The following is a 20,678-nucleotide window of genomic DNA, read 5'->3' on the forward strand; positions in this document are numbered from 1 at the left end:
AACTAAATTGCAACAATAACTCACAAAACTAAATATACAATTAAAACAAGTGTGATTACACAAACAATTCGATCAAAATCACTAAATTAGGAAAAAGGTAAAACACTAAATCAGCTTCGCTCACCAAAAATAGGATTAATTTTATGAAGCCTAGACTTCTCCGTTGAGCACTCCTTACATGCCAAATAGAGCATTGATTAGGAATTCAAACTAAGCAGATTCACAAATAATTGTACTTCATATTTTGTTGCAATACACCCATCAATCTTACGAATACATGTTAAATTCTGGTACTGAAAGCAAACGTGTATTGTTTCCGGCTAGGTTTATAATGCGCTGAAATTATTCGAATACAAATAATCTAATTCAATTATTGAAATTAGTTTGCATACCTCATATAAATGTATTTTCTTAATGCATACATAAAAGCTATCTTCAATTTTTAACCCATCTATGGGTTAGCAGCAAACAAAGGTTCGTTAGTCCCATTATACTCGGTTATGCCTTCCTCGTAATCTATGGGTTAGCAACAAACAAAGGTTCGTTAGACTTCTTCCACACACCTGATTTGTTAAATATATGATAGCCTATTTACCCATGGTTGACCCGAAATGAACTTGACCCGTTTGACCTATGTGATCCGATAACATGCTGACCCGTGACCCGTAAACGAACCGATTACCCCAACATTATAACATTAAGAAATTTGGAAAACAAATTATTTGGCACTTTTTGCCCAAAAAAATGCTAATGCTTCAAGTATTGTTTTGCAATTTGAAGTCAATAAACCTGTCAGTTAAGAACCATGGTTTGCTATATTGGAAATGTAGTTATGGTTTTGCACATTTTTCTTCGGGTTGGTATCGAGTGCACTATATGTATCAACTTATAATCAAGATGACAATGAGTCGGGCACGGGATTCGTTTTTGTACGTTAACTTAAGTGATATGTATAGTTAAAACAAAATAAAAGTGTTTTATACTTTTATGAGTCAAGTGTCTTGTCAAATGTGATACATCAAATATGTAAAAAGGGTGTTTTACAAGTCAAGAAATATGGTCAAATGGGCCAAATCAAGTAAAAAACAATTTTAAAAAGTGTTTTATGAGTCAAGTAAACCGGCGAAAATAATGAAAACTTGCAACATAATATCCAATTCAATTGTTATTAAAAATATACACGTTGTGAATTTTTTTCCCAAAAAATAATTTCCTTAAATTTTGTGACAGAATGAGTAAATGTTTGTCTAATTCGATTTACCTGCGACATTTCGGTCAAGATTTCAGCCTAATTCATCTCAACATATCACATTTTAGCATTATACAACTTAAATAAGAAAATTCCGGTTCTGAATCGTATCACATAATAAAAGTAGGCCTATAGGCATCACAAATAAGTGTAATGCAAACCTGCTGATAAAGAGGCGTAAGTAGAGATGATAAGTACTCATATTGCTTTTCTGCGGCACCTCGTCCATTCCAGTTAACAAATTGCTGGCCTGTAACAAAGAGTATATAAACGTAATTATATATTATATATAAAGAAAGGGCATCCAAAGTTACCTCACTAATGTGACTACCATCTTTAGAGGAAGCTCTTTAGATGCAGACGCTGCACCAACAAGAGAAATCTGAATTTGAATTTTTAAAGAGACACACAACGCCATAACAAGCATGAACTATTTGACCAACACATTGTATTCTCATCGCATTCTTAAAATTTCCAGAAATCACAACCCCCTTCTGCGGTTCGAGGGCAATCCTGACTGACAACTCAATCATCTAGGGCATTTAAAATCCTACAAAACATATTGATCAAATGTAATATCAAGCTAAAATGCTTCAAGTCAGCACCAAACAAAGAAAATCACATCAATTTTATTCATTACAACAGCCAACAGCAACAAAAATAAACAAAAATAGATAATCACATCAATTCATTAAAGCATAAAAGTTATTAAAAAAGTAAAGGAAAAGAACTGACACCTGCGATGCGGTCCAGATTGACAATCGCAGGTGTGAATTAAGAACCCATTAAACAATGATTTCATTGAATTAGGGGTAACTGAGTGTCGCCGCCATATCAGTTTCGTAATCAAACGAGTCGGCATCCGTATTTTTATTCGCATTAAAGTCACCAACCCTAATTCACACACTAAAAATCGTGTAATCTGAACATGGTCATACACCATAACCATCATTAGCTATCGTTGCCCTAATTCACACACTAAAAATCGTGTAATCTGAACATGGTCATACACCATAACCATCATTAGCTATCGTTGCAGCCAGTCAGTACGAATATTACCCATTCGATACAGAATCGAAACCCAAATCACTGAAATAAAATTAAAAAATGAAACCTAAAATCGCTAGAATAGTAATAGGAATCAATGAAAGGATATACATGGTTTTGGTCTTTGTTGGAAACATGCATAAGACAAATTCCTTTGGTCTTTGTTGGAGTCCATATACATGATTATGAACAATAAACATATAATGTAACCAAAAACATGAAACGAAACAGATAACGAAGGGGTTTAACAAAATTGACAATAGCAAAAACAAATCAATAAGAATTACCCAAAAGAGCATGGAAATCAGAAGTGTACTTGGGATAGGAGAGCAGTGGTGAAAGTGGATGAAGTCGATCTATGTGGTCGCCACTTGCAAGAAAGAACGGTATAGAGCTGCTACTGGGAACAATCACAATCAAAATTTACAAATGTATGCTGCCATTGTTGTGGTGATGAATTATGAACCTATAGAAAAATACTGACATGAATTAGTGATAACGCCATAACAATGGTAATTACAGTAGACAGAAAAAAGATTGACAACCAACAATCAAAACCTAAGTGTGCAACAATTTTAAAATACACAATTCAAATAGAATGATTGAAACCCTAATTGGAATCAAAGCAATTCTAAATTGAAAAGTAAAAATTGAAACAGAAAATGAATTCAAGTGATTATGAGTCATAACCTGCAATGATTGTCATCACCACCATTGTTCGTTTTTGGTTGCAATGATTCTGTTCTTCATAGCGTCAATATATAAGAACTGAACTGGCGTTAATTCAATCGGCCGTTAATTGATCGGTTGGGATGCTCTTCAGTTGGTGAAACCTCTATAATAATTGAAGGTCTGCAAAACATCGTTGTCTTAAATTGAGGAAACTGATAATTGATTGGATTATTGAATGGTGACAATGAATGGTTACGGGAGCAATAAAGGATGGCCGGCGGGGTGAAGGTACAATAAATATTACGGCGTCTTATCTCTATTATATAGATAATAATAATAATAATAATATAATATATAATATATAATATAATATAGATAAGTATGTATTTGAAAGGAGGTGGTTGATAAATAGAGACGGGAAAAAAAGGGTAATGGTCATCAATATATGAAACAAGAAGAATGAATGTAGAGTATGAGGAGAAACGGAGAAAGGTGTGCTATCATCATCATCATCATTATTATTGAAGCTTATTCACAATCCAACTACTAAAAAGGTATTGATTCTTGTTTTTGAATAAAGTTCATGATTACATGTTTATGATTCACAACCTAACTGCTATAAATTTTGTGTTTTATATATTACAACATAGACGGTAGAAAAAGTTGAATTTTGTATTGTTAAAAGGCTAGACGAGACGCAAGTTCAAGATGTCCCCATTGAGGATGGAGAGAAACAGCTTGATGATGTCGATAAGGGAAGACGGTTCTTTAGGCATTTGAAGCTTCAACAAACAAGATGTTAGACTTTTGAGTAGCAAACAAGTACACATAGTTGATACGACAAGCCCTTGGGTGACCAAAGTAGCTTCTTTCGGATTTTTTTTCTTTTGGCTTTGTAAACTAATCGATTTCTTTGTACGTTCACTAAAACAACTTCGCATACGACGGAGTTGTCTTCTAACCATGTGACCCTCATCAATGACTCCAAGAGCACTAATTCATTTTGGTTTAAGTTTTAATTGTTTTAATTTGGAAAGTCTGGCCTGACACGAGTACAGGTAAAAAGGAGAAGAGTGGTGAAATTCAAGAAGCCAACTAGTAATTTAATGTTTTGTGCAAAACAACTACATTGGGACATTGGGTTAATACTTGATGCCCGGATTACAAATACTTATGTTTTGAATTTTTGATCCACAATCCACAAATACATATTTCTTTATTCTGGGCCACAAGCCCAGAACAACATATATTGGGCTTCCACTAAAAACTCACATTCAGTTTGGACTTTGGAGTAAGAAAAAGTAATCCGAAATGAAGTTTCTTTCTTTTTTTTTCATTTTTCCATAACTTTATAAATTCCACGTTCTGCATTTAAATTTTGTATCAGTTTTCATATCTTAGAATTTTAAAAATTGTTTCTAACAAATTCTTGAGTGAGAAGACACAAATTTTGCCACATAGGTTATTTATATAACTTGTTTCTAACAAACTTTTAAAAGTGAGAAGACACATTTTTTCGAAGAGAGTAGATCGACGTCAAGTAGCGATATATTTATATAGGTTATGGATTGAAGTATACGATCGAATAATCATGTATGGTTATCTTTTTTCAATATGAATGTAAAAAGTAAATAAATAAAATTTAATCAACTATTTAAATAACAGGAAACACGTTGATCCAAGTCCACTAGCATTCACTCACAACTTCCTGCTGCTCCCAAGTCATTCTTACTCTCTTTCTCTCTAGATCTCTCTCTTCACATACCACACACACACAATCAAAATGGCACCAGGACATTCTCCGTGTGCATCGTGCAAATTACTAAGAAGACGATGTGCCAAAGACTGCATTTTCGCACCCTACTTTCCGTCAAGTGACCCTCACAAGTTCGCAATTGTTCACAAGGTCTTTGGTGCTAGCAATGTTAGCAAGATGTTGCAGGTATCGACAAAGTGTGCATGCAAGTGCGTATTATCACTAAAAAACACTAAATTATCACAAGTAAAGAAAAAAACAAACCTAAATCGTTTATATTTTTATTAATATTTTTTATTTTTAAAATTGCGTACTTCTACATGTATATAAATGTGTATTTTTGTGTACATACAGTAAACCATAAACTTTTGTATATTTATGCACATATATGAATTCAAATTCAAATGTAGTACATGTATATATTATGTATAGGTAATACAATCTATACATTATTTACCAAATGTGTAGGGTATATATGTATAAAAAACGATATTTTTTTCAACTTCAATGAGTTGATTACATTTCTATCATTTTCATTCACTAAAATTAAAAATTAAAATTTACGACTTATTTTTCTCTTGTGTTCTAATATATGTGTACGTATATTTGTATATGTATATATGTACGTATAGTATACATGAAACTTTTCATGATTAACTTTTCATAGTAGTAGAATATAACCTAGTTAAATATTGGCACAAACTCATGTTGTAGGAGCTCGAGGTTCATCAAAGAGGCGACGCGGTTAGCAGCCTAGTCTACGAAGCAAATGCTAGAATGAGGGATCCAGTGTATGGATGTGTTGGGGCAATTTCGTACTTACAGAAGGAGGTTTCACATTTGCAAATGCAACTAGCCATGGCCCAAGCCGAAATATTATGCATCCCAATGCAACAAGAGCCACTCGCACCCACAACCGTTATTAACGGTCTGGTCCCGGTTCAGCCTGCTCACAATGTTTCTTCAGCTGATATATCATATCCATTTCTACACAACATGATCACTAATCATCATTATTATCATAATAATAATGATAATGATGATGAGTACTTTATAACTTCTAATAATGTAATTCATTGTGACAAACTAAAGAGAGAATCTTCTTCTCTATGGACATGATCATGATGAATAAACATCATTTAAATTATAATAGAACTAATTTTTAGATCTATATTATTGACTTTTGAAAATTTAAAGTCTTCCTAGTTGTTTATTAATTGTGTGTATTATTGCATGCGTGTGTAGTTAGTGTGTGAAAGAGAGTGATACTCACCTGGTTTTGTCTTTATTTGAAGTACTAAATCGAACAAAGCAAGTAGACAACAAAAGAATGGCAAGTTAGAGCAGGTAAATGTTAGAAAACATGGCTAGGTTTAATGGAGACCCTAGCATGTGCCCATATTAAAAAAGTAAAAAAATATATATTAAACGTAAATAAATATATAATGAAATAGTAATCCTTCAATTAAAGGTATCAAACGCGTTAGAGCATTCACAATAGGCCAGGTGAGTGAAGTAACTAAAAAGTTGAAAAACGTCACATTGTTATTTCATTGTTATGTTGGTATTCACAGAATTTCTTAGTAACATTTTTCTTAACGAGCGAAAATTTAACTAAAAATTAAAGCAATTATTTTTTAATCCTTTTATAAAATGCACTTTTTTTTAGAATATATAATTTACTATAAAACGATTACAATAAAGTGGCAGGCAAACGGGCAACAAGCTGCGCCGCAACCCCCTTTTGAATAGCAAAGCCAATCCCGCTAAAAACGAAGCTTTGGGACCTAGAAGCTGAAGAGGTTCCGTGTACGACGCGCTGAACCCTACTAAAAATTTCACAGCCTCTGGGGCTAGAAACCCAAATGTATCAAAGGCAAATGGTAGAAAGACATGTTGATTATCTAAACAAGCTTTCTCGTGTTTAATAACTTTGCCCGATTCTGCCTTCAACGCAGCCTGACCCACAACAAAACCACGGTCCCTGAGCCCAACAAGAGGAGACACTCTTGTAAGATCCACACAGGCGTGTTTCCCCATGCCCACCCGAACACAAGAATACCAGCTGGTCGTAAAGTAGACCTCCCTTCAAGAGGATCCGTGAGAAAGTTAACAGGGGCCTCATTTTTAACAGAAATCCCTGCCCGTTTAAGAACATCACACAGAACATCCCTAACCAAATTATGTCTGTATTTAAAGTCAGTCAATTCTTTGCAATGCACCGCATGGTCACCAAAAAAATCCAAACAGACCTTGCGAAACTATGAAATGGGGCATGACGAGTGATTGGGAAATAAGTATGGCCCGGATGCCAACCCCTCACGTGCACCCACGAATGCCTCGGCGCTTCTTCGTGTGCCACCCCAAATTAGCATGGTGTAATGGTGTTTGTTGCCTCCCTTGCTGATAAGGGGGTTGGTCACTACTCTTGGTCTTGTAATCCCTATTTCTAAAACATCACATTTTTTAAATTTATCTTTAAATTGTAATTAACTTTGCATATCTTATTTTTCATCTCTATGTTATTTTTCTTATTATTTATTTTCTTTTCTTCCATGCTTGAGGTATAAATCGAAATGCTCTAAATACGAACATTTAAAGTTTGGAGATTTAATTAGTGAATCTCTATAGCAAAATCTTCATATCTTGAAGATGGAAATTCATATGCAGAAGAGAAATCGAAGTTTTCATCAAACTTTAGAGATATTAAACGTGTATGGACAGAACAATACATGAAAACATCTATTATCAACCTAGACGTAATTTGGTAGAACATGCTTGAATTGTCTAGAGTCTAGAAGTTAGAATACGAACGTTATATTAAAAAGTTAATCAGAAAAACAAGAAAGTACTAATTAAAAGACGCATCTTTACTTAGTTTATTTGCCAAAATGCGAATCTTGAAACCTCAAACAACAGTAAACTTAAAGCTAAACTTTGTTTATCTTAATATATAATATGATTCTAAAACATAATATATTATGCATTGAACACTTGTAATTGTGATATATACGTTTGCAACGTGACCATCACATGGAGTGGGTGGTGGGTGAACTAGTGACTTTATGACAAGTAAAGAGTATATTATGCATAAATTAACAAGTTCTGCTGTTCTAATTAATATATAAAAATTTATATAAAATTATGAGTATTATCAATCAATCCAGGATAAGTCATGTTTAGATAATTGAAAAAAAAAAACAAAAAATAAAAAAGCGACGGATGCAAATGCAAGGGAACGTACTAAAAGATTCCACATCAATTTACTTAGTTTTAAGTAATGACCGAAGCATGCTTATAAAGTCAAAATACAAAACAAAGCTTGAATAATATTACCATCATCGTCATGTAACTAATCCAATAAAATCTATACGGTAAGGATAATATTTTCTACAATAGTAACATGTCACATAGCAATTAACTATTAGTTAGAAATATAATTAGAAACAAATATGTTTTTTTGTAAGTCTAGTTTCTATATATATGTTCCATCCCTTTTGTGTTCTTGGTGCTCGCCACAATTGGAATGGTGTGGACTAGTGGCTTGATATTACGCTTCTTTTGGTTTTATCTCTATCAAAATTGGTCGGTTGGATTGATGTTTCAAGACTTAGGAAAGAAAAAAGGAAGATTGTCGAAACAATTATCTGTTAGAAACTTTAAGGGTGTTTCTGTATAATTCCAAATTTACAGGGGTCATATGTGTAAATAGTTTGTTAAAGGTTTACAAGACCAGTAGTATAAGAGATTAGGGATCAATTTCTTTAATTGTAATTTTCACTTTACTTTTCATTCCTCTATAATCATTTTCTCAACTGAATACAAACCCTAATTTCTCATTGTTCTTGATAATCAAATTCTTGTTCGATACTGGTACTGTGTTTCAATTGGTATCAGAGCAATAGGTTAATTGCTATTGATTCTTGATCAAAGGACTGGATCAAGATCCCGGTACCAACTCCGGTACTCAAGACGATCGAAGATGGGAACTCCTCCACCTCCACCACGAGAGAACTACATGTCAATTCCCCTTCAGTGTCCGCTACTAACCCCGACGAATTACACAATCTGGTCGGTGAGATTGAGAGCAATTTTCAATCTGCACGGCCTCTGGAATGTGATTGAGCCGACTGATCCGGCTCCGGCGAACATCGATGTCAAGCAGAACAATGCGGCAATAGCGTATTTGTTCCAGGCGATGCCTGAAGAAATGGTTCTCCAAGTTGCAAATCTCACGATGGCAAGAGAGATTTGGGCAGCCATCAAGACTAGATACGTCGGAGCATATAGAGTCAATAAGGCGAGGTTAGCAAAACTCAAGAATGAATTTGAAGCCCTAAAGATGAATGAGAACGACAGTATAGACGAATTTGCAGCCAAGATCGTTGCCATTGCGTCTAAGGCGAGTGATCTTGGTGAACCTTTTGAAGAGAAGTTGAAGGTTCGAAAGATACTCGATGTTGTGCCTGAGAAGTTCATTCAGATTGTGGCTTCAATAGAGAAATTTCTTGATCTTGATACAATGTTGTTTCAAGAAGCTATTGGAAGGTTGAAAACATATGAAGAAAGATTGTCTTTGAAGCATAAACAGTCGGTGGCAGTGGCTAAAGATGACCAGTTGTTGCTCACCTACTCAGAATGGCAAACAAGAAAGAGAGATTCCGAGTCTAAGAACAAGAGTTGGGGTAAAGATGAAAAGGGTTTTTGGTCTATTTCAAAGAAGAAAGAAGGTGAATGTAGTAAATAAAAGAACCAAAATCTTGGTAGTCGAAAGAGAGTGGACAAGTCCAAGATCAAATGCTTCAAATGTGATGAATTGGGGCATTATGCAAGTGATTGCACTGGTGTAAAAGTAAAAAACCAGGAGGCAAATCTAACACAAACCTTTAATGAAGAACAAGGTCCAGCCCTGCTAATGGTTCAATCAGAAACTAAGAAGAAGAAAATTGTATTTCTGAATGAAAGCAATGTGGATCCTGCCAAGTTCCTATCTTATTCAAGTGACAAGTTATTATGGTATCTTGATAATGGAGCTTCAAACCATATGACCGGTAATTTGTTAATTTTTTCTAATATTGATAAAAGTATAGGAGGTAGTGTAAGGTTTGGGGATGGGTCTTGTGTTGAGATTGAAGGGAGAGGCTAATAGTGTTAGAAGGAAAGATGTATGAGCAGAGGGTTCTTACTGATGTATACTACATTCCTCACTTGAAAAATAATATTTTGAGCCTTGGGCAGGCTACTGAAAGAGGGTGTGAAGTAAGAATGAAAGATGAGTTTTTATGGCTCTATGAGAGAGATGGCAATTTGTTAATGAAGGTACAAAGATCACCAAATTGGTTGTATAAGATTCTGTTAAAAATAGGATCTCCTATGTGTTTTCTAGCAAACATAGACAGTTCACCATGGCTTTGGCATAGTCGGTTGGGTCATGTGAACTTTGAGTCATTAAGAGATATGACAAGTAAACAGATTATCAGGGGTGTTCCTTTGATTAATCATCCAACACAAGTTTGTGAAGCATGTTTGGCTGGTAAGCATTCAAGAAAGTCTTTTCCTTCTCAGTCATTGTACAGGGCAGAAGTGCCTCTGAAGTTAGTCTCAATGGATTTGTGTGGTCCAATAATGCCTACAACTCAGGCTGGGAACAAGTACTTTATGCTATTGGTAGATGATTGTACAAGATTCATGTGGTGCTTTATGTTGAAAAGTAAAGACTAGGCTTTTGACACTTTCAGACAGTTTAAATTGAAGGTAGAAAGTTAGTTTGAACTTAGAATAAGGGTTGTAAGATCAGATCGTGGAGGAGAGTTTGTCTCTCATGAATTTGGTCAATTTTGTGAAAGAGAATGTATTGTGAGATTATTGACTGCCCCATATTCCCCTCAACAAAATGGGTCAGTGGAGAGAAGAAACAGGTCTATTTTAAATATGACCAGATGTCTCATTAAGGCAATGAGCTTGCCACAAGATTTTTGGGCTGAAAGTGTACGACATTCGGTGTACATTTTAAATAGGGTAAGTACTAAAAGTCTGGAAAATAGTACACCTTATGAGGCTTTGAAGGGTAGAAAGCCAAATTTAAGTCATCTTAGGATTTTTGGTTGTGTAGGACATGTGAAAATCATACAACCAGGAATGAGGAAGTTAGATGATAGAAGTGCACCTATGGTGTACTTGGGAATTGAGGAAGGGACCAAAGCCTACAGGATGTTTGATCCTGTAAGGAAAAGGGTGGTGATTAGTAGAGATGTTCAATTTGAAGAGAAAAGGAAGTGGGATTGGTCTAGTTATTTGAATGAGGTTAGTAATAAAGATGCTAACTGGGTGGAATTTCTTGTACAAAATGAGTTTGTACATGAAGATGTAGAGACTGTAGCAGAACCATATCAACAGATTGAACAAAGTCCATCAGGTGGTCAATCCTCTACTCAAGCTCAGAATGTTACAGATACTAGTGCTGAACCCGCACAAACTGAGTTGAGAAGATTAAGCAGGGTGTCTACATTGCCATCTAGGCTAAACGATTTTGTGCTAAAAGGTAGTATGAGATATGGACTTGATAGACAAGAAGAAACCAACTTATTTGAGTTACTTCTTGTTCAAGATGATGAGCCATTTTCTTTCAAAGAGGCTGTGAAAGAAAGAGAATGGAGAGAAGCAATGAATGAAGAAATTCAGGCAATAGAAAGGAATAAAACTTGGGTTTTGGTAGATCCACCTCAGATTTGTAAACCAATTGGTTTAAAATGGGTTTATAAGATAAAGAGGAACGCTTTAGGAAAGGTATCAAAGTTTAAGGCAAGGTTGGTTGCAAAAGGGTATGTACAACAACCTGGTATTGATTATGAGGAAGCGTTTGCTCCCGTAGCAAGAATTGAGACAATAAGATTGTTACTTGCTATGGCAGCTAAGATGAAGTGGGATGTTTACCATATGGATGTAAAGGCTTCTTTCTTGCATGGTGACTTAAAAGAGGATGTGTTTGTCAAGCAACCTGAAGGTTATGAAAGGAAAGGACATGAACACAAGGTATATAAACTGTCTAAAGCTCTTTATGGTTTGAGGCAGGCTCCTAGAGCTTGGAACATAAAGCTTGACACAGGTTTGAAAGAATTAAGGTTCAAAAGGTGTCAACATGAACAAGCAGTTTATGTTAAAACCAACGGGGAGTCTCTTTTGATCGTGGCTGTCTACGTAGATGACTTGTTGGTAACTGGTAGTGATCAGCAAGAAGTTGAAGAATTTAAGCATAAGATGAAAAGTAAATTTGAGATGACAGATCTTGGATTTTTGAGCTATTACCTTAGAATAGAGGCTGCCCAAAAGGAAGAAGGGATTATTATTAAACAATCAACTTATGCTTTAAAGATTGTTAAAACGGCTGGTTTGGAAGACTGCAATGAGACAAAAGTTCCAATGGAACTAGGTTTGAATCTTTATAAGTCAGAAGGAGATGATGTAAGTGCAACTGATTATAGAAGACTGGTTGGCTCTTTAAGGTACTTATGTCAAACAAGACCAGATGTGTGTTATGTAGTAGGGTACTTGAGCAGATTTATGCAAAGTCTGAAAGATGCCCACTTGAAAGCAGTTAAACATTTGATCATGTATATTAAAGGTACTCTTCACTATGGCATTATGTATAAAAGAACTGGTAATGAAGGTCTTATTGGGTATAGTGATAGCAATCACTTGACTGATACTAATGATGGGAAGAGTACATCAGGTAATGTTTTTTACTATAATGATTCAGTGATTTCATGGATGTCTCAAAAGCAGCAAACCGTGTCTTTGTCATCTTGTGAGGCAGAATTCATGGCTGCAACCTCTGCAGCCTGCCAAGCTTTGTGGCTACAAGGACTGATTGGTGAAATAACTGGTGAAAAGCAAGAGGCTGTGGTGTTATTGGTTGATAATAAATCAGCTATTTCATTGATGAAAAATCCTGTCTTCCATGGTAGAAGTAAACATATCAACACTAGGTATCATTTCATAAGAGAATGCACTGAAAATGGTCAAATCAAAGTTGACTTTGTTAGTGGAAAAATGCAGTGTGTAGATGTGTTGACTAAAGCACTTCCAAGACTGAAATTTGCTGAAATGAGGCTTATGTTAGGTGTAGATGATTTGAAGGATTAGTTTTGGAATTAAGGGGGAGTTTGTTAGAAACTTTAAGGGTGTTTCTGTATAATTCCAAATTTACAGGGGTCATATGTGTAAATAGTTTGTTAAAGGTTTACAAGACCAGTAATATAAGAGATTAGGGATCAACTTCTTTAATTGTAATTTTCACTTTACTTTTCATTCCTCTGTAATCATTTTCTCAACTGAATACAAAATCTAATTTCTCATTGTTCTTGATAATCAAATTCTTGTTTGACACTGGTACTGTGTTTCATTATCATGACTACTTGGTGGGTTTTTTTTTGAGAAATAGGAATGAAAAAAGTATTCTCACAAGGGTTGAATAAGCATGAAGTTACTCTCAACGAATTTTTAAACTTTTCTTTTTTATGGTATTATGGTAGATTGGTAGATATTCAAAGTTAGAATAGGCTTCGTAGAGTGGTTAAAAAACCCGTTATTGATGATGTAGTGTTTGTGTGTTTTACCCTTTTAGCTAATTGCTAATTGGGTTTTTTTCATGTATATTTGACCATTTCAAAAAAAATAAAGAACTAATAATAATAATAATAATAATAATAATAATCCTTATGTTTTACTCTAGGAAATATTTCGTCTTAACGAATAATGAAGTTTCTTAAGTGTTTTAATAAAGTTACCACCTACACTTTTTAAAACTAGATATGAATCTTGGTTAATATATGGAAATTACTTTTAAGTTTAACCTACTTTAGGAGATAATTGTGAAGAAAAAAATAATTCCCTAAATAATCACCAAACTTTAAATGTTTTAGTTAGGTCATTATGTTTAAAAAAGGAATTAAAAAAAAAACAACTTCAAAACAATAGAATAATAATAAATTTTCGACGGCTTAATACTTCAATCACAATGTTATTGAAACTTGTCAAATGTCAATCTATTGATATATTATAGCATCTAATCAACTAGGGACGACATGAGGGATTGAGGGTGGTTAAGAGCATTCACATTCCACTAAGATATAGCCAAACATCATAAAAGAACACATAATTTATATTAGATCCCTATCCTACCATTGTCACCAGAAACATTCCTTCAAGTTAACAAAGATGTTGCTCTAACCAAAACCTAATTAAATCTTAATATCCAAATTCAACAGTTTAGTATGCATGTTGCGATAACCAAATGTATGTTTTTCCCTCATGTAAGTTCCTAGATTTGTCATTGTACTTGACGGCTCAAGAGCCTTAGTCAGCGACGCATCAAGCAACACGTGGATACATGTCAAATCTCAATGAACTTATTTAAAGAAAAATGCATGGTATGCGAAGACAAACAAGTACACAATAATGGGGTTAATCAGTAAGTGAATGTTCTCATAGGTGACAAAAGCATCACATGCCAAATATTTAGCATCAACAAAAGAGAAGCCAAAGTTAATAAATTACAAATATTAGAGAGAAAAATAAGAGTCCATGAGAAAGTGAGTTCTATGAATGAGGATGGTATGTGACAACAACATAATATGAAAACAAAAAATGGAACATACGAGACAAAAGTAGGACAAAGAAGAAGAATAGTCAACATGAGATAAGTTTAAAAAACTAAAAATAGTGGTTAGAATTTGGTTATAAAAAAATATTATGATTTAGACTATGGAGGGAGGGCTCGAGGAAGAATGCTTCCAAATGTGGGTTGGTTTTGGTTTCAACATGTTTTGAGTTTGAATTTGTTTTTTTCTGCCCAAAACATACCCAATATTCTACTTCTTTCAAGAAAGATATTTAAATTTGCAAACTTTATGTCTTTATGTAATAGTGATGAATATTATCAAGGTATTAAAAAACCAACTAGGGGTGTTTACTGTCAAGTTCAAACGGGTTTAAAGAAAATTAGAGCCCAAACTACTAACTACGATTTCGGTAAAAGAGAAACCAAATTGGTTGGGTTGGGCCAAACCGCTAACTACCCAACTTGGCTCCTATAAGTTCAAGTGTTCCAACTATTCCAACTTCCAATCCTAACCGGTTCCTATAAGTTCAAGTGTACTTTTTTTGGGTATGGCGACTTTACAATGTTCTTTTTTAACCGTTAGTTTTTTTTGTTAATGTTTAAAATGATAAGGTTGGCTTATAAATATAACATGCATAACTGCTAACTACTATTTCATGAAAAGATAAACAAACTCTATCAGGTTTGGTGGGTCTGCTAGACCAGTGTGTTAACTTTTTTTCTTTTTTTAATTGTAAGTTTGTACTAAAATTTAATAATGTTGGTCTAAGACTACAAAACTATGATAATTGCTATATTAAAAAATGAAATAATAATAATAATAGAGGTTAACAACCGGTAAGTTTACATGGTCGGTAACAAGTTCGAAACCATTCAACCGAACCGTTTTTTATTAGAAGAATCAAGACATACATGTGACAGTTCTATATGTATATAATATAACATAATCAGAAGCTTTGACTGTAGAAACACATCAACAACATGATACATGTTACAATTTAATAAAATCATCAAATTAATGGATGCAACCGAACAAACGGAGAATCAGCAAGTTCCTGGAATTCTCCATTAATGCCACAAGCTTGGATGATAAACTTAACGCCTGTAACGCCAGCTGGAACCGAAAGCGCAGATACATAATAAGCCTCCACTAATGCTACTCCAACATACTTTGATGCCTGTACTGATTCTTCATTTGTTCCATTTGTTTCATTTTCCACATAAATGTTGTACTTAGAAAACACAGAAGCAACATTACTATTCAACTTCCAAATAATATTAACCGAAAGTGTTTTGTTTCCTTGATGATCAGATTTCCAGTTGATATTTTGGCTTTCAACATGCCAGTTTGAAGCGGGTGGGAAAATGGTATTGTCTGTGGAACCTTTAATGGAAATGTGACCTAAAACTGCATGATATTCGGATGATGCAGACTTAGGGTCTGACTTGTAGCATAGAGCGTGGATTCCGGTTAATGTGGAATCTTGCATTGTGACATTAGTTTCTTGTATGATCCATTCGGGTACGGTTTCAATCTTTTTAACGTGATGGGGCATTATGACGGTGTTAAATTTACTGGAAAAACGCTCCATGGTAAGTAATGCGTCGCCCCATGACGCTAGAAGAATTGATGTTGTGTTTTCTGCATCGTCGTTGGTGTTGGTGAATTCAAGTTTGAGACCGATCACAGAGCTCCCTTCTGCTTTCACCTGTTGAATGTACATATTAGTTGTTTAAAATCGTGACAAGAAGACTGAAACGGCCGGGTCGGGTTGTGTTGGCCCGGAAGCACTTTTTGTCTATTTTTTTTAACTTTCTGAATGTTAACTATGATTACAAATTCTAGAGGTGTGCATGGGTCGGTTAGGAAACCAAGCCGAAAATTCTGTTTTTAAGTTTTCTAAAACCTTTCGGTTTTGGTTTTGCAGGCTTGAAACTTTTGTACAAAAAGAAGGCCTAAAATAGTGAATTTGGGCCTAAATTTTTGTTTAATTAGATTAACTGATTGTTACACATTTGGGCATAAAATTTTTTGGGTTACACCAATTATTATGCTTACAGTTCGGCTTTTATTTTATTTTTTATTACTGGTTTAGTATGGTTTTTTTAAGGGAGAAGTACACGCAAAACTGAAACCAAACTAAAAATTCGGTTGTTGAGAAATCATAAAACCGAACTGACAGTTTTGGTTATATCGGTTATTTTGGCTACGGGTTGGTTGTTTCGGTTTAGTGCACATCCCTAACAAAAACATAACTATGAGTGAAACGATTTAGAAGGTTCCTCTTTTAGCCAAAAATTCTGGTATGCAGAGCTGGCTTTGAGGGGGGAGGGTAGGCCGACCATCCCCGGCCCAATCACCCCGATAGACCCGATTAATTTTTTTTTTTTTGAAAAAAATATGTATACTTAATATTAAACCCAATTACTTAATTCATTTAGGCACATTTTTATTAAAAAAATTGCACAACCTAAATAATAATCAGTAAGCCCATTTAAACATTTAATTGTTTATGCCCATTAAAAGTACTTTTACCAAAGGCCCAAATTTTCTCGCCTTCGGTCCAAAAATTTTCAACGATTCTCGGGGTCGACCCTGCTGACATGGCCCGATTGAGATTAGCGCAACCCAGATTGAACCATTTATTAGTGAACATGTCGTAAAGTGTTTTATGAAAAGTCAGTTAATCAATGGATTACCGAGAATGTTAAGCAAAGTGGTGAAGTTCCCAAATGAAGTTCTCCCAGAAAGATTCTTTTGGTAATATAAGAATCGCCTTCGAGGACTCCTTTAAATGTAATGTTCCCTCCTCCACTATAGGATGCTCCTTTAAAACTAAAAAGTTACAACATCCAAATTGTATTTAAGAATAAAAGAATTATGTTAAAAATACAAGATAAAACTCAGCGAATACATATTCGTTAACTTACTCGATAAACGCATGAATTGCTTCGGTTGCAGTATCTTCAGAAAACTCGAGATATGGCTGTCAAATACAGTTATAACATGAATCTTAAGACTTATAACATTCAAATATTGTAGTGTAAAATGTGATATATTCCAAAAGAACTCACAAAAGTATGCTACCTGAAAGCTTTGATTTGAAAGATTATTCCAAGGTGCATCTGATACTAGATTTCCATCAACAGATAAATGGTAACCATGACCCTATTAAAAATAATGTAAACTATAAAATTAAAATAATGCTATAAAAGTATGCATATTAATATATTATGTACCTGATCAAAGTTTGAGTAGAAAGGAAGAACTTTAGGATATTTTTGTGTAATATCCCATGATTTCTCAACAAGGTTCCACCACCTAACACAAACAGAAGTCTAATATCTAAGAACATAACTATATAGTAAGATAAACATATAAAATTAACAATATCAAAATAATGGGATACTGATTCTGAGCTGTCTGAAAATCAGGTGGTTGTTGTGTTTCATAAACCCATCCGGGAGCAAACATGGCTGCTGACACACCATTCTTCTTAATTACATCAAGTGCTACATTTGTCTACTATGCAAAAGATGATGAATGTTACGTTAAAAGAAAAAATAAGACGGTATTTAAAATCTAATGAATATATTAGGCACGCACTGTCCATTGTCCGTCACCATAAGTGCCTCGACCAAAAACATCGATTCCCACGTAAACATCAAACTTTCTATCACCAGCAACAGCAGCCGAGAGGCGTGGATAATCTTCCTACATTGTAAACATTATATTTCATAAATAAAGAGTAGAGATATAAATCAAGTAATCAAAAGAGTGAAACTATTGATAGAAATAAAATACCTGCCAAGAATAGTTCAAGAATATGCCATCAGATATATCAAAAAATGGTTTGTTACTTTCATTCAGTTGATTTTGCCAATTCAATTGACCTTCAATGGTAACACTGTCATACCTACATAATAAAAATAAACCACACGCTTTGGTTTATAATAAAAACAAAATAAAAAATTTGTTAAAAACATGAAAACACCTACCATATAACTAAAGATCCGGGAACCGAAGAATGCATAACCTCGGTTAAATGGCTAACAAACTCTTTCAAAATAGGAATCTTTTCTATATCCAAACTGACCTCCATATTTATCTGTTGGAGCAGGACAATATAAAAGCTACCAATAACATTCTCATTTTATAAAACAAATCAGTAATATGTCTTAATTGGAAAATGTATAAGTTAAATTTCAAGACATGGAATATATAGAATTACCAGCCACCCATCAAACCCTAATGCCTCAGCAAGCTCAGCCAACCGCTTGGCATACATCCTGGCAACCGCAGGCGTTGCCAGTAACTGCTCGGCGATCACCCGTCCGTCATCCCACTCTACTATAAAAGTTCCCAATACCTGAAATTCAAAAAACATTTAGAAATGCTGCAAAAGTTCATCAACAAATTATTTTTTTTTTGTTATCTTCTATTATCATAAAAAAGACCAGTGTTTACAACGAACAGAAGACAAACAGGTAACAAGCTGTGTCGCCAGCCCTTTTGGGACAACAAAACTAAGTCTTTAAAAAATTATATTCATAGATCTTGGGTAGTGGTGCAAACGAGCCGAGCTGCTCGCGAGCTACTCTAGCACGGATCAATAAAAAACTCGAACCGAACCGAACCGAACTGAGCCAAACCTGAGCCTTAGATAAATCTCGTTTTAGTTATTGAGACCGAACTCAAGCCTTGTATGGGAAGCTTGTTTAGGCTAGTGGGGCCTTAACGAGCCATGTGCTTTTTTAAGTTTTACCCCTTCTAAGTATTAATCTCACACTACACATCCGAGCTCGGGCTAAGCTTTGACTTGTTTAAGGTACTACACGAGCTCGAGCTGAGCTTAGGCTCATTTAAGTTTTTCTCAAAATATATAAATATAATTAAAAATGTATATAAAATAATAAATTGTATATAAATAATAAATAAATAATAAACGAGCCAAGCCCGATCTGAGCCCGGGCTTGAAATAAACTCATGAGCCCATCTTAGGGCCTTAGGCTCACTTAAAATTTTTCTCAAAATATATAACTATCATTAAATAATAAACAAGCCGAGCCCGAGCTTGAAAAAACAACTCACGATCCAAGCTCGAGTTCTAGAAAAAGAGCACCCAATGACCCGAGCTTAGGTTGTTCAAGGTTTTTCTCAAAATATATAAATATAACAAAAAATGTATATTAATTGATAAATAAATAAATAATAAACGAGCCGAACTCAATCCAAGCCCGAGCTTGAAAAACAACTCACGAGCAGAGCTTGAGCTTTAGAAAAAAAGCCCAAAACAAATGAGCTCGGGCTCGGCTCATTTACACCAATAATTTTGAATCATAACATTCCTACTCATGACTCAAACAAAAAAACATTAAATACAAATGGTATAAACAAGAAAGATATATAAAAAACGTCAGCGCGTAATACAGAATTACCTTGACACCGTGTTTATGAGCAGCATTAACCCAACAAGGAGGCGGCAAAGTAACCAACTCATGAGCAAAATAAACAAACACATCAATCAAATACCAATGCCAAATCGCATACGCATCCGGGTTACTCCCTCCTTGAATCCACTTATCATCAATGTACCCTCCAGCCATATCATGGCACACCATCATCCTCCGTCTATTCGGCAACTTAACATCGGCACCGTTGCTAGAAACTAAAGGAACTGAAGCTTTGTTGAATTGGAAATGAAATGAATTGAAGTATGTACGGTTTTTAAGCTCTTCTAAGGTTTTGATCGGGTATGAAACGGGTGTGGATGGCGCTTTCGGGTCGAAAACGATAACGTTGGTGGTCATGTTTGGGGAGAATGAGGAGAAGATTGGATTGGTGATTGAGTTGTAGAAGGTTTTGATTGAGATTAAGGTTTGACGGGGTATATATGTTCTTAGGAGGTGGTTTAGCATAGGCTAAGGTTGTTGTGATTTGGGACAGATGATGATTGATGAAGTCTGTAAAGGTTCGTTGACTTTGGGGGTAAATTTGTTATTTGAATATGTGTTGGTTTAGTAAAAGGCTTGCTAATGTGCTGGACCGCTGGATGCATGTGATGGAATATTGACAGATGATTGCCGAATCAGTGTTTATTTTAAAAAATACTGGCGAATAAATGAATAATTCGTTTTTTTCCCCCGAATACCTGTATCCACCTCCGCTCTCAGGTTGGACAGTAAGGGTCGGAGAAGGGCAATCACTCATTCTTAAAACCAGCGTTCTTAAGGCCAAAGAGTCGGCGGAAAAGGGGGGAAAGCTCTCCGTTCCTGGTTCTCCTGTAGCTGGATCCTCCGGAACCACAAGAATCCTTAGTTATAATTAGAATGGG

At 34.9% G+C, this 20,678-nt stretch overlaps 2 protein-coding genes and 1 long non-coding RNA gene across 3 annotated transcripts; 1 reads left to right on the forward strand and 2 right to left on the reverse strand.

Moving 5' to 3' along the window:
* Positions 1–289: 289 nt before the first annotated feature.
* LOC143629264 (uncharacterized) lies at positions 290–1,676 on the reverse strand. Its single transcript, XR_013152921.1, has 3 exons — positions 1,581–1,676; positions 1,411–1,499; positions 290–336 (listed from the first exon to the last, which is right to left on the reverse strand). It is a non-coding gene; the product is annotated as an uncharacterized LOC143629264 (long non-coding RNA).
* Positions 1,677–4,751: 3,075 nt separating this feature from the next.
* Positions 4,752–6,178, forward strand: LOC143629263 (LOB domain-containing protein 12-like). Its single transcript, XM_077098578.1, has 2 exons — positions 4,752–4,910; positions 5,439–6,178. The coding sequence occupies exons 1-2, from the start codon at positions 4,752–4,754 to the stop codon at positions 5,841–5,843; spliced, it is 564 nt and encodes a 187-aa protein (XP_076954693.1). The 3' UTR covers positions 5,844–6,178.
* A 9,175-nt stretch (positions 6,179–15,353) lies between these two features.
* LOC143629236 (cytosolic endo-beta-N-acetylglucosaminidase 1-like) lies at positions 15,354–20,468 on the reverse strand. The gene is made up of 11 exons (XM_077098560.1): positions 19,783–20,468; positions 18,576–18,713; positions 18,343–18,452; positions 18,149–18,260; positions 17,951–18,058; positions 17,754–17,866; positions 17,584–17,665; positions 17,432–17,512; positions 17,275–17,330; positions 17,044–17,179; positions 15,354–16,052 (listed from the first exon to the last, which is right to left on the reverse strand). Exons 1-11 carry the CDS (start codon positions 20,260–20,262, stop codon positions 15,354–15,356), a joined length of 2,115 nt encoding a protein of 704 aa, XP_076954675.1. The 5' UTR covers positions 20,263–20,468.
* Positions 20,469–20,678: the final 210 nt, after the last annotated feature.

Source organism: Bidens hawaiensis, unplaced genomic scaffold (genome assembly GCF_021521415.1).
Source record: "Bidens hawaiensis isolate Kalapana, Puna unplaced genomic scaffold, B.hawaiensis_p1.1 tig00005179_1, whole genome shotgun sequence".
In the NCBI taxonomy this organism is placed as follows: Eukaryota; Viridiplantae; Streptophyta; class Magnoliopsida; order Asterales; family Asteraceae; genus Bidens; species Bidens hawaiensis.

Coding starts and splice junctions, on each gene's coding strand:
- LOC143629263 (XM_077098578.1), top strand. CDS start 4,752: ATGGCACCAGGACATTCTCCGTGTGCATCGTGCAAATTACTAAGAAGA. Junction 4,911..5,438: donor ATGTTAGCAAGATGTTGCAG/GTATCGACAAAG, acceptor CTCATGTTGTAG/GAGCTCGAGGTTCATCAAAG.
- LOC143629236 (XM_077098560.1), bottom strand. CDS start 20,262: ATGCTAAACCACCTCCTAAGAACATATATACCCCGTCAAACCTTAATC. Junction 17,867..17,950: donor ATGGTGACGGACAATGGACA/GTGCGTGCCTAA, acceptor TTTGCATAGTAG/ACAAATGTAGCACTTGATGT. Junction 16,053..17,043: donor CACTTTGCTTAACATTCTCG/GTAATCCATTGA, acceptor TACATTCAACAG/GTGAAAGCAGAAGGGAGCTC.